The 14,159-nt window shown below is 47.4% G+C and overlaps 1 protein-coding gene across 2 annotated transcripts in view; it reads right to left on the bottom strand.

Annotated features, from left to right (window-relative positions):
- BZW2 (basic leucine zipper and W2 domains 2) overlaps positions 1-14,159 on the bottom strand; it is a 69,942-nt gene that overhangs the window by 20,648 nt on the left and 35,135 nt on the right. For both annotated transcript variants that reach the window (XM_020999984.2, XM_020999985.2), the window contains 4 exons: positions 10,414-10,517; positions 8,760-8,825; positions 5,942-6,077; positions 2,442-2,551 (listed from right to left, as the gene is read on the bottom strand). In XM_020999984.2, coding sequence (XP_020855643.1) covers positions 2,442-2,551; positions 5,942-6,077; positions 8,760-8,825; positions 10,414-10,517 — 416 coding nt within the window. The remainder of the gene's footprint in view (positions 1-2,441; positions 2,552-5,941; positions 6,078-8,759; positions 8,826-10,413; positions 10,518-14,159) is intronic.

Genomic DNA, 14,159 nt, shown 5'->3' with positions numbered 1-14,159 from the left:
AGTGGTCTCTGCCTTAAAGAAGCTCATCTTCTAATAGGGAGACGAGGTGTAAACACTATGTGCAGACATGGTATAGATGGTGTCAACAGTGGATCAGGGAGGGAAGGTACAGGGCACTGCAGATGGGGGCAGGGAGGGAAAAACCTGCAGAAGTGGGGGGACTTGATCTAAGTCTGGATGGAAGTCCAGGAAGTCATAAGGCAGACGTGAGTGGACAGAGCATCCCAGGCTTAAGGGAGAGCCAGTGACAAGTGTGAAGTCAGGAGAGAGAGGATTTCTGCAAGGACCAACAAGAAGAAGGCCAGTGTCACTGAATTCTAGAGGAAGAGAGAAATTCTAGAGGTGGAGAGAAATAGGACATGGAAAAGACAAGGCTTAGCCTTGGATTGGATTAGGGGAGGGAGGGAGATGAGAGAGAGTGAGGAAGAGTCAAGGATGACACTGAGGTTGCCAGCCTGGGTGACCAGCAAGATGGGGGTCCCCTTGATAATAAAAGGTAAACGTGGACAGGGGAGGGAGTAGGAAAGGAAGAGAAGACATACTATGCTCTGTTTGGGATCTGGTGAGTTTGAGACGCCAATGTGTTATCTGGTTCAAGACATCCAAAAGGTAGCTGAAGATGGAAGATGGGAACTCAAGATACAGCTTAGGATAAGATAAAGAGATCTGAGAGTTATCAGCATAGAGTTAATATTTAAGCCCATGACAGCTGATGAGGTCACCAAATATTACAGAGGAGAGGACAGGAGAGGAGAGGACAGGAGGGGAGGGGAAGGGAGGAAGAAGAAGAAGGAGGAGGAGGAGGAGGAGGGCAGCGGCCCAGGACAGAACCTTGGGGGGACCATTCATGATCAGTGTAGGTGACACTTGGATAAAGATGGACTGAACCATAGAACAATGCTTATACAGTTGTCACAGAGAAGATATTTATTGTAATATATAGTATATTTAATTATTATAATATTTAATAGTGTTGGCAAGTTTTCTTTATTTAAATTATTCATAATAAGTGTATTATTGAATATCAGCACAATTAAAAGCATTGGTGAACCTTAAAGTGCTACATCCCCCTTAACTCTAGTGACTTCTCTCTGCTGATAATCTCCCATTTATCCTGTACGTTTTTTTGGTGCCTGTTGTTTGCATGTTGTTTCCCTCTTTAGACTGTGCGCTCTTTGAGGACAGGAATCACATTTTGGCCTTTGGCTGTATCCCCAGTGATCAGCACAGTGCCAGGCAAAGCTGTAGGCACACAATAAATGTTTATTTACCGACTGATTATATAAATGGTAGGCAATAGCAGTAGTAACTATTTCTACTTAGAACAGAAAGTCTAGATGAGGTCTATGGAACTTTCAGGTAAGGAAACGCTCTCTCTCAATCCATATTGGCACATTCTCCGCAACTTCTAATCTTCAGGAGTTGCCTTGAGCCCTGATGTGTGACTTGCTGATATGTGAACATGAATACATATGACTCACTGGTGTATGAAGAGTCGCACAGCCCGTATGTGTCAGAGGCAAGGCTGGGCTTCAAGGCTTCCTGACCCCAAGGCTGTTTCTTTTTCCATTACTCAAATCAATGAAATTCAACACATCAAATTTCACAACTTTTCCACCGTTCCCCGAAAGCCTCTCTAAGCATTCTCTTTCCCGCCATTCATCCTCATTCATTCTCCTTCTTAAAGAGTCATTGTCAGCAGCAGCATCAGCGCCTCTCTATGAGCTCCTTCTGCTCCGCAGCATCTCCTGAACCTCGTGCCATAGCTATTTTCCTCTGACTTTTGGGGTCCAATTTTGTAGTAATATTGCTTTAAAGGTGTAGGTCACAACTTACTCAGACAGCCTCCTACTGTTGGGAATGACTGTTGCTTCCATTTTTTTGCAATTACAGGTGATGTTGCTTTGAAAATCCTCATGCCAATAGCCCTCTTTTTTTGTTGTTGTTGTTGGTTTTGATCACACTTCCAGGATATATTCTCAAAAATTGAATCAAGAGTTGATTTTTATACCTTTTAATGCATATGGCCAGATTGCTCTTCCAAAAACTCCTACAAGCCTGCAATTCCTCCAAATGCCAGCAACATTTCAACAACTGTTTCCAAACTTTCAATGAGACACTTCGTATAAGTTAGATCCCCTTAAAATGGCATGGGTCATCAACCACAGCTGAAGAATTCAGCACTTTAGGGCCCCACCTCTTAGCCCACCTACTCCAAACTCAGCTAGAATGGCATGGGAGGATGAACCCCAAATTACCCACCATTTGTCAAGGATGGAGCTATAAAGGCACTTCCTAACACTAACTCTCCTTGGAAACATTCTTTTTCCACTGCATGGTAGAGGGTACTATGCATGGTGGGTGAGCCTGGTGACCGTCCCAAGCCTATCTCGCTCCCTTTCCCAGTGACTCCTCCTGGTCAGACAACACACCCTACTTACAAGTAACCTCTTGTCCAAATTGGCTTTTCTCAAAGATGAGGTAACAGAATTCGCGTCTTTTTCGGCCATCCATGCTTTAAAGAGTTTTACTGCGAAGGAGGCTGCAATGCCTAATAAAGGATTAAAAGGAAATTTGTGAGGAAAGATGTTAGCAATTCAGGAAAAGTCTAACCTTCTCCCCTAACTGGCAAATGCCTCAGAGGTTTGGCTTCACTAAGTTAAGTCTGTGAGAAAACAGGAAGTGGCTGCATCATTGGATCATTCCAAATCCACTTATTAATTAAGCACTGACTGTGCCAGGGGTCAGAAATAAAAAGACAGAATGAAACCATCCCTGCCCTCAGGGAGTTTATATTCTGCCAGGAGAAGGGCTAGGACAATATCCACATACAGAAGATACACAGAGGAGCTTGAGGGAGAGCATTAACAAGTTGTGGGGGGCGGGGAGGGAAGAGTCAGAAAAGGCCTGCTGAAGTCTGGGACACTTGAGGGGAGCCTCGGAGGGAAGCTGGGCTCAGTCCCTGCAGAGAGAAATGAGGAAGAAGTGCACTGGCTAACACTGGCCACGGTGCCTTTCAAGAACAGAAGGCATTTCTTGATGTTGGTGGCAGGGGGTGGAGGAGTTTCCAAATGAAAGGGGAAACGAAACTATCCTTCGTGGCTTGGCGCAGTCACTCGGCCACTGGTTTTCTCCACGACCTTGATTAGGGGACATTTTATACAAGATCTGAAATATCCAAGCAACCTAAACTATACCACCAGGTATCCCACCTTAACCCTTCCAGCCCCCACCTCCAACTGAATGGAAGCTCTCTGAGGGCAAGGAGTGCCTTTTTCCCCAACACCCGCCGAAGGGCCTAGCACAGAGTAGGGGCTCAGCAAATGCTTGATAGATTGGGCTGAAAGTATTTCCAAAATGTTCCTGCACCAGTAGTCATTCACTAGTGTGATCTGCCCAGATGGAGAGACAGAGGCGGCATGGAGGGCAGGATTGAGCCCCGGCCTGGAGTGCCCCCTCTGACACTTTCTACCTGTGTGAGCCTGACCAAATCATCTGGCCTCAGTTTCCTCATCCATAAGATGGGAATAATAATACTTACATGACCTAACCCACGAGGAAAGTACTTTACTAAGGAAATGTAAGTGATTATTAGGGGAATGACTCTTAATTAAATGACTATTTGACTAATTTTCTGCTTGGTTAGGAAGACTAGTTTTGGGTGTATGTGTGGTTTTAACACCCTTTTGATGTGTTAAGATCCCCTCCAGAGGGAAAATAAATCAGTAAACCATTAGTTTGGAAACAAAAGTTTCCAAAGCAGGAGCAGTCTTCCCATTTGCTTCTCATTGTTGAGCTTGAGACAACACAGGGAACACAATCCCGCTAAAAAATACTGTCTCTTAAAGCAGCAGGTGCCCTGCGGTGGAGAGCTGGGCTCCAACTCAGGAAGCCCCAGGTTCAAATCCGGCCCCTCACACTCACTAGCTCTGTGATCCTGGGAAAGTCAGGCAGCTCTCAAGAATTTATTTACCAAGTCAGACCCTGGCAATCTACCCTGGAGGAGGGAGCTTCCTAACAGAGAGCTCTTCCCACTGCTGAAATCACAAGTCTCTTGTTATTATTTGCATAAATATCTTTCATCCCAAGCACAAAGTCTACTTTCAAGAGAGAATTTCAGTATGGATTTCCCAACATGCCTGCCGAAGATGGTCCTGAAAGAAGTGGGGTTTGAATGCAGATCTCCCCACGACAAATCAAGCATGTGCCAGCCTGGAGGGCCCTGACGCTGGGGAGCAAGCTTCAGAGCCAACCGCCCCCAGGCTGACTGGCATGTGGGTCTGGATCCACAGGAACAACACAGACCTGCTTTCTCTCTCTGTCTCTGTCTGTCTGTCTGTCTCTCTGTCTCTGTCTGTCTCTCTCTTTCTCTCTTTCGCCCAACAAAAAGCATCATTGTGGCATAAACTACTGCACTCCTCAGTCGAGCAGTGACCCAGCCCAAGGGTGAAAGACCCCAAAACGGGACCTCTGAGAGAGAATCATTCTGGGCTGGGGAGAGGCGAGGGGAAGGCTCCTCTCTATTTGTCCTTTTTCTCCACTGCTTGTGTCACCAGAGAGAAAGTAGCAGCGGGAGAGGCCCGGAGCCAAGAGCCTAGAGATGGTCACCCCAAAAAGAGAGGCTGCACCCCGGAACAGAGAGCCACGGCCCAAGGACAGACGTGGACAGACACCAGCACAGATAGAGACGGAAGGACAGACCCGGAAGGAGGGAGCAGCTTCTAGGAACACAAGCCCTCGAACACAGGAAAATGCCGAGGAGGCCCGGAAGTGACAGGGAGGCTTTCTTTTGTGCTTTGATCATATGCATTGTCTACACCTGGGCCTCCCCGCCAGCACACTTTGAGCTTATGGCCCATCCCCCCTGGATTCTGTGTATGTTTGGGGGGGGCCTCCCCTGACTTTCTTGGTGCCAACCATTCTTCATAAACCCCCTTAGTAAAACACCTTTTGTGAAATCTAATTAAATTGGGTTGGCCAATTGTCCTGGGGAAGCAAACTGAAGAGGGAAGTGAGCAGCAGTACCAGAAACCCCGAGCCCTACAGGGTCACCCCTAGAAGCCTGAGAGGCCTGGCAAGTGCTCATCCCCGGGCTCCAAAGTGGATACGCAGGGTGGGGCAGGCGAGATCCAAGGGCGTACTCTTCTGAGAGGCATCGCCAGGGCAGGGGCTGCTTCAATTTTGTCTTTGCACCTTCCCGGCTCAGTGCAACGCCTTCACGATGCTTTTCGTTTTAGAGCCGGAAGGGATCTTAAAGACCACTGAGCCCAACTCTCTTATTTTAGCAATGAGGAAACTGAGGCAGAGGAAAGTTAAGTGACTTACCCATGGTCACACACTTAGTAAATACCTGAAGCAGGATTTGAACCCAGGTTTTCCAGACTCAAGAGCCCAGAACTCTATTTGCCCATTATCATTTTAAAAGTCCTCACTTGAACACGACCTGGTAGGATTGCTGCCTGGGCCCGGGGGAAAGTGCCAATACCCTACATCTCAGAGATGCCCATGTCAAGGCAGTCCACCAGCATCTCTTAAGCGCCAGGTAAAATACTGAGCACGGGGCAGGAGAGCGGGGATCGCCCACTGATCTGGGGGATGCATCTGAATGGAACCGCGCGCCAGAGCGTGCAATTCAGTACTGGGTCTCCTGGGGTGCAGAAGGCCAAGGGGAAGGAGGAGGAGTCTCTGGAACATCCCAAAGGTTGAAAGTTGCTCTAGGCTGGCTTGTTGGAGAGGCTGCTCCCCAAGAACCTTTATTATCCTTGTTTTTGTTACTTCATTACGAAGGCTCCCGAGGACTGGTTCAGTTTGCTTTTCGATTTCTCACACATTCATGAAACCACAGAGCAGGGCTAAAACCGACAGGATTTTTCTCTATCACCTGAATCCCTGGCTACCCTCCTTTTCTTCTTGACAAGGAGAAACAACAGAGAAGAATTACCTTCTTTGACTATACTGTCAGTGAAGAGGCTGGTGAGGATGGTGGCTGGCAGCGTCCCATTGGCCAGGAGGATCCCTGTGAGCATAGCCAACTTGGTCTGCTCTGTTTCTGAGAAGGCTTTGAGGAAGAGGAGGAGCTGTGGGTCAAAGGCAGATGAGTCAGCTGGGAGAAATCCCTGGGATGATGCCCACATAGGCCAAGCCTACCCAGGCTGTACTAAGACCCATTAGAGTAAAGGGTATGTCTGCCCTCATCTCTATGCAGGCTCCACACATAGATGGTTTCACATACATTGCTTCCAAGTGTCTTAGCAACATGATTTCACTAGGGGAATTCCAGATAATGGGAGCCCTGAGGTGAAGCGAAGCTTACGGTCCTCCAGATCCTGGAACCCAACCTCCTCATTTTACAGAAAAGGAAACTGAGGCCCAGCAAGGTGAGGCGACTTGCCTGAAGTGGGAGAGCTGGGATCCAAAGGGAGGCTTAAAAAGCCAGCATTCACTCCACTGTCTCATCATAGCATCTTTCCTCCATTCAATTCCCAATAATAGTAACAACCACAACCACCTCACACTTCTAGAGCTTTTTGTAACTCGGTGAGGTAGCAGTGCCATCTTAGAGGTCAGCTGATGCCGAACTCGTCACAGAGCCAGCAAGTGTCAAAGCTGAGATGTGCACTGGGGTCTCTCAGCCCAGAGTCCAGAGCCCTCTCCACCTCCCTTGGGCTGAACCTCGTTTGTGCAGTTGGTACATTTCCAAGGATCCTTTCCAGTGGTCAGTTTGTGGACAGTCGCAGGCACCCTTGCGTTCCCATCTTTTCAAGCCTGTAACTCATGGCATCCACAGATCGGATCTGGAAGGGGCCTCAGAGGACATTCAGCACAACCCCCCCCCATTTTACAGATGAGGAAACTGAGACCCAGAGAAAGGAAGTAAGTTGTGCAGGGTCACACAGGCAGTCAATGATGGGATCAATTGATTAGCATTGATTAAATGTCTAATATGTGGCAAAGGAAGCCAGGCCTCGAACCCCCAAAGCAATGCTCATTCTACTGCACCAGAATAAAATACCCACAGACTTTCTCCACCCACAGACTTCTAATTAAATAGCCATTCTTCTGAATGAAAGATTTTCCCATACTCAAAATTAAACTTTAAAAGGCAGCCATGTGTTCTACAGTTGACTAATACACTTAAGTACAGTCACACACCCACATAATATCATTCTGTAATGTTAAGTGTACAGACAGCAGTGAACATTCCGAAGGGATGCTAATGTGTGTGTACTGGGAGCCTGCACCTTTTCTTGGGTATTTATTCAACTCCCGTGTAGATTGAGACATGAAAACTGAGATGGGTTTCCACAGAAGAGAACCAGACTCTTTAACCAACCCACTTAGGGACCATTAAAAAGAGCCATTGTGGGCCACTATGCTTCTTTTCTCTGCTAATCTCCACTTCTTCTAAATGTTCATATTTGACAATAGTTCCAAGCTCCTGCAGGGAACATGTCTCAAGTCATTTCTAAATATGGCAGGCTTGCTGTGCAAGGAGCCCTTTCCCATCCATTAAAGAGACCCTACCACTGCATCATGGCCTGAGGGGTAGCTACAGGAAGTCCCAGTAAAATCCAGGTCCTGGGCATGGAGTGCAGGCAAGGGGGCAGCTTCCCCAATATCTGTATGCAGCTGAGGTTGGGTTCAAACCATCCTCCAAGGCAGTCTGGAAGTGGAGGTCACCAACGGGCATGAGGATTTGTGTGTCTTTGGCCCACAGCCCTTCCCCTCCCTCCCACAACCACATACTTTGTAGAAGCAATGGGGGAAATCATGGATGGAGCCCCAGGTTCTGGTGGGGCCTCCTCCTCCCCGCACTGGATGCCTCCCAGGCAAAGCCATTACTAAGTCTTGTGCCATCCTCAGTGCTGGGCTCACCCTTGGGCTGAAGGACAAGAGGCCCTTTGTAATTCAGGGATGACGGTAATATCAGTAAATGAGCCAAATGCAGTTGCTCAGAAGGAAGAGAGACTGAGTCCCTAGGGTGGCTCTAATGCTGCTGAAGGCCTGCATACATTGAATGCCGAGCTCTCACCAGGGAGAGCACAGCCCCTCCAGCCTCAAGTCTCACAAACCAGTCAATGCTTTGATTCTGAGCTTGACCCCCATTCCTTGGGGCACATTCTCCCATTCCAACAGCTCCAAGCAAGGCTCTGGACCTGTGTGTTCAGTGTAGGCAAAGTCTGTCTCCCCTTACCCTACACCAAGTTTAGCCCAGTATTTACTTTGACATGTAAGTAACCAGCATTTCTTGGTAATGATCTGGATACTCAAAATACTTTAGATTTGAAGTTGTGTGAAGCCAAAAGCCATGTGCTACAAGGCCATGCCTTAAGAGGCAGACATTCTCTGGACACAATCAATATCAATGAATAAACACCTGCTGGATATGGAAGTGGGGTGGCACAATGGCTAGCAGTGGGCTTAGGGCCTGGCTTCAAATCCTACCTCTGACGTCTGTTGGCTGCATGACCCCACTGCAGCGCCACAGGATTCACCAACTAATTCCTAAACGGCTAAAATTTGCTGAAGTGGATAGATTTCCATGCCTTCCATTCCTGGGTGAATAGAGGTTTCTTTCCCTCTAGCTACAAACCAATGAGCTGTGCTGGTGAAAATCCTCCCACTTAATTACAAATGTCTGGCCCACTCCAAGCCTTGATCAGATATACCCTGGGCGGTGGATTTTTTTCTGGAATAAGATTTGCATAGTTTCTGATGGCATCGTGATCTTCAAGAGCAGAAATTACATCTGAAATTACCTTTTTTATTTCATCTTCAAATGCTTTTTCCAAATATTTATATCGCCTAATGAGCTTGTTGAAGACCTACAAGATAAAGGAGACAACATTAAATAATATGTACATGAATTTAAGAGGCATCGGAAGGAAGAAGAGGTGTGTTGTTGGTCCCGGATTTACCGTCACATTCTCAACACTCACCCCCATACCACCCTTCAAGGTCTGAATGTGCCTTCTCCACAACAGCCCTGTGACAATATCAGCAGCATCACTCCCTTTACACTTGAGGAAACTGAAGCTGGGAGAGGCTTATCAGGGCCCTATTAGAGGTCACTAGGGGGTCGATGCCTAGAGAGGAAGCCTGCACATCTACCATGATCTTCCCACCATGTGTGGCCGTCTCTCAGGTCTCAGCATATCTGGGGAGAAGGTAAGTCCCTTGGAAGCAAGGGCTGCATCATTTTTGCTTTGGTTTCCCCAAGCTGAAGGCTTGGCCACAGCTCGCCAGGAGGCCAGAGACTCCTCCATACACTGAATGTCAGAAAGCAATAGAGGGAGGGTCTCCTAGAGTGACCTCCCCCTGCAGGCTGGAGCACACTTTAGGAAGTCATTCTTTTTGCTTAACTGAGGATTCTGAACATCAAAAGGTAGTAGTAACCATAGAAATAGAACAGAATTTGATGTATTTCATCTCTATTATATATATATAATATGTATATATACACATATAAATACACACACACACACACACATGTAGTGTATCTATACCCATGGGTATGTATGTTAGTGCAATGGATGGAGCACTGGGCCTGAAGTCAGGAAGACCTGAGTTCATATCTGGCCACAGATACTTCCTGGCAGTATGAACCTGGGCCATTCACTTAATCCTGTCTGTCTCAATTTCTTCATCTGTAAAATGATCTGGAGAAGGAAATGACCAACCACTCCAGTATCTACCAAAAACTTCAAATGGGTCACGGAGAGTCAGACACAACTGAAATGACTGAACAGCACACACGTACAAACACAGACGTTTGCATACACACACACATAGATATACTCATTTATGGATACACATATATACATATGTGTATATATGTATAAGGAACAGATCTACGATTTCATTTATCTAGGGAGCTCCTAAATGAGGAAGCCCCCTCTACTAATGCAGATTGGCACCTTCTCTGCCATTTATAGTCTTGGAGAGTTGCCCAGAGCACCGAAAGGCTGTGACTTGCCCACAGCCAATATGCCTCAGAGACAGAATTTGAACCCAAGTGTTCCCTGAAGTGCTTACAGTTATGAAAATACTTTCCCATTGTCTTCATTGGGCTAACAGCCTCACTCATACTTCAAAGAGAAATACGAACTTTCTCGAGCAACTGTGGTTTACAAAAGAGGAAACTGAGGCAGAGGTTAGGCGGCCTGCCAACATGGCACAGCTAGGCATTGGAGAAGTTGGGATTTGAGCCCAGGTCTCTTCATTCTCATCTAGACTCTTCCCACCCACCCCTTGGCCTCCCGTTGACAAAAGGGACAGAGAACCCCTGCAGGCCCACTCAGCAATCTGGTCAGCAGAGGCTTCCTTTGCCCAGCCCTTCCCCAAGGGCTTCAGCTCTTTTCTTCCGGCTTCTACTGATATTTCTCAGTCCCAATTTTCCAACTCAGTCCTGACCTGAGCATAGTTTCTGATGGCATCGTGATCTTCAAGAGCAGAAAACACACAGTGGGTGGTCATCTTGGTCTTGTCCCCATCGTCTATGCGGGTCCCGCCAGGCGCTGAAAGATAGACAGCAGCAGTCAGCAGCTGGGACCAGCAGATTTACCAAACAGAGTCAGTAGAGGCAACAGAGGTTGATGAAATGTGTTTACACAAAGAGAGGAGGCATTCAGGACAGATTTACTTTACTTAGAGATCATATCTTCCGTGATAGGAAAAAGGCTGGGAAAAGTGAGTCAGCCACGCTTTCCCTCATTTGGCTCATTCAAGGAAACAACGGATGAGCACTTGGGGACACTGAGGGGGCCTCGGCTGATTGGACTGAGCTCTTTCCCAATCCTGAGGCTCTGGTTTTGGGAGAAAAGGAGAACTTCGTGAGATGGGGAGAAACAAAATATTCACATTCACATATTTGAATGCAAAGAGACAGAGAGAAATGGAGAGAGGGAGAAAGGGAGAGAGATAGAGTGTGAGACAGAGAGAGAGAGAGGAGAGAGACAGAGACACAGAGAAATAGTGAGATAGAGAGAAAGTGAGAGACAGAGAGGGGGAGAGAGACAGAAAGAGACAGACAGACAGACAGACGGGGGGAGAGAGACAGAGTAATGGGGAGAGAGAGAGAGAGAGAGAGAGAGAGAGAGAGAGAGAGAGAGAGAGAGAGAGAGAGAGAGAGGAGAGAGAGAATATAGGGAATTGTAGAGTAAAAGTAGAAGGTACCTCCTGGAATGGGGTGGGGTGGTGGGAGTCTAAGAATTTACTCTCCAAAATTGAAGCTAACGGAATGGGTAAAAGGAAGCAGCCTAAGAAGTCACCTGTATTAGGGGGCAGCTAGGTAGCACAGTGGATAGAGCACCGGTCCTGAAGTCAGGAGGACCTGAGTTCAAATCCGGCCTCAGACCAAACACTTGACACTTACTAGCTGTGTGACCCTGGGCAAGTCACTTAACCCCAATTGCCTAAAAACAAAAACAAGAAGTCACCTGTATTGAGAGACCATTTGTAAACATATGGCTGATTCCCAATCCAATCAGCATTTCTGGGGCACTTGCTATGTGTCAGGCACCGTACTAGGCACTGTGGGGATGGCCAGTCTCTGCTCACAAAGAACTTACATGGAGAAAGGCCGTAGTACACAGATTAGTACAGATTAGTGATGACAAAATTCATATAAAAACATGCATTCAAATGTAACTAACAGTCAGATAAGTGGTAACCCTAGAAATATGTAACATAACCATAGCAAATGCCAGCAGGCCTGGGGGCTGCGAGGAAAGGCTCTCAGTGGGTCATTGTCTCCAGCCTGAGCCCGGGGAGAGGCGCCCTGAGCAGCTGCCCTGAGCATTCAGGGCCACGGGGCTGCCCCATCTTTCTCAGTGTCAGGGAGGGAGGGAGCAATCTAGATTCAGGATCCCGAGTCTCAGTGAGCAGGAGCGCAGAGGTCATTTAGTCCAACTTGTAGCTGGACAAGGATTCCTTCTACAACATTCCCAGAGAGTATTCAATGAGAGTCAATGATAAGCGTCCATTAAGCTTTGACTGTGAGCAAGGCGCTCTGCTGGGTGCTGGAGCTGCAAAGACAAAACCAAAGGCAGCTCTTGCCCTCATGAGGCTTACATTCTACTGAGGGAAATGACGTGGACTACGATGAATACAGACAGAATAATTAGCAGAGAGAAAAGACAAATAACTGGGGATAATGAGGATGACGATGATGATAATTAGAATGTATAACAACTTGAATGTTTGCAAAGCACTTTACATAAATGACCTCATTTTATCTTTACGATAACCTTGGGAGGGAGGTGCCATTATTATCCCCATTGTACAGATGGGGAAACTGAGGCTGAGAGAGTCATTAGCTCAGGCTCACACAGCCAGTAAATATCTGAGGCCAGACTTGAACAAAGGTGTTCATGGCTCCAGGTCCAAAGTTCTGCCCACCGCCTCATCTAGCTGCCTGATCAGACAGGAGGTGGCAGGTCAATGGAGCCTTGGAGGTGGCTAGGCTGTTTCTCAGGCTGGACCCCTGCAAAGATGGAATGGGAAGGTCAGACAGCCGCAAAGACTGCTTGAAGAATTCCTGAAGGGGCAGCCTCTGGCTCTGGAGGGGACCCTCTGGGGAGTTTGTCCCTGTGCCAGGCCTAAGTCGGCTTCTGCCACCCTCCAGATCCCCTGCTCCTGGTTCTGGCCTCCGGGGCCAAAGGGTAACCTCCCCCTCAGGGCACAGGCTCCCCAAACCCAGCTAGATTGCATTTCCCTTGGAGTCATCTCTAGGATAAACACCCCCACTTCCTTCCTGAGCTGATCCTCCTATGGCACAGGTCCACCACCCTTCACCCAATGACCCTGCACTAGTGTCCATCCCACATTGTGGAGGCTTGAACTAAACTGAATCCAAGCCTCTGATGTGGTCTGAACAAGGCAGTGGAAAGCAGGGCTGTCCTTTCCTTAGGACCATAGAATCAGGCAGTATTGGGGAATAAGGATTCATTTATTATTGTTATTTTTTAAATTTCCTTTCTTTTTTTTTTTTAGTTTTCAACCTTCACTTTTCTAAGATTTTGAGTTCCAAATTTTTTTCTGCCTCCCTCCCTCCCTCCCTTCCCCCCTTCCTAAGATGACAAACAATCTGATATAGGTCATACATGCACAATCGTATTAAGCATATTTCCACATTAGTCATGTTAAGGAAGAAGAATCAGAACAAAAGGGGAAAACCACAAGAAAGACAAAACAAAAAAAAAAGAGCAAATAGTCTGCTTCGATTTGCATTCAGACAGCATTTGCCATCTAATTTAGTCTTTTGGAATTGTCTTAGATCCTTGCATTGCTGAGAAGGGCTAAGTCTATTAAAGTTAGTCATTGCACACGGTGGCTGTTACTGTGATAACATTCTGCTGGTTCTGCTCACTTCACTCAGCATCAGTCCATACAAGTCTTTCCAGGTTTTTTCTGAAGTCTGCCTTCTCATCATTTCTTATAACACAATAGTATTCCATTACATTCATATACCACAACTTGTTCAGCCATTCCCCAGTTGATGGCCATCCCCTCAATTTCCAAATCTTTGCCATAAGGATTCATTTATTAAGCACCTACTGTGTGCCAGGCACTGTGCCCAGTGCTGGGGATACAATGAAAGGCCAAAACGAGGCATGTGCCCTCAAAGAGCTCTTCACCCTCCACTGGGTGAGAGAGCAAGTTGACAACCAGGCACATACAAGATCCATAGGGAGTACGTAGAAGGCAATCTCAGAGGAGAAGACACTGAGTACAGCTAGGAGGGACATAACAGGCATAGAGGTGGAGGCCGGGCCCTCTCTGGGCAATGATTAGCCCGGGGGTCTCCCTGGCTAGGTCAGATGCTAACCCTAGAGACAGAAGTAAAAAGTGCAGGCCGCGGATGTCACCGGTGCTGGCTGTAGGAAGGCTCAGATTGCCTCTCCCTTTGACCTGATTCAAAGTCTGTGCTAAGGTGGGGGTAGGGGAGGCTGTTTCTCCTTGGGGCTTCGATCCCATTCCAGGTTTGACCTGACACCGAATTCGGGGCCAGCTTGCTTGACCCGGTGATAGGCCTTTAAAAAAGCGCCTGGACGCAGTTCTATTTCCAGGCCTGAGAGTATGTGATTGGACTCCCGCTGGCCCCCTCTGGCCCACACCCAGCTCAGCTATTTTTAGTGCTAGGGAATCAGGAGTAGGTA

The sequence above is a fragment of the Phascolarctos cinereus genome, unplaced genomic scaffold (genome assembly GCF_003287225.1).
Source record: "Phascolarctos cinereus isolate Bilbo 61053 unplaced genomic scaffold, phaCin_HiC Scaffold_1;HRSCAF=81, whole genome shotgun sequence".
Taxonomy (NCBI): domain Eukaryota; kingdom Metazoa; phylum Chordata; class Mammalia; order Diprotodontia; family Phascolarctidae; genus Phascolarctos; species Phascolarctos cinereus.
Note: the sequence above shows the minus strand (reverse complement) of the source record. Positions and strands in the feature narration are given on the sequence as shown.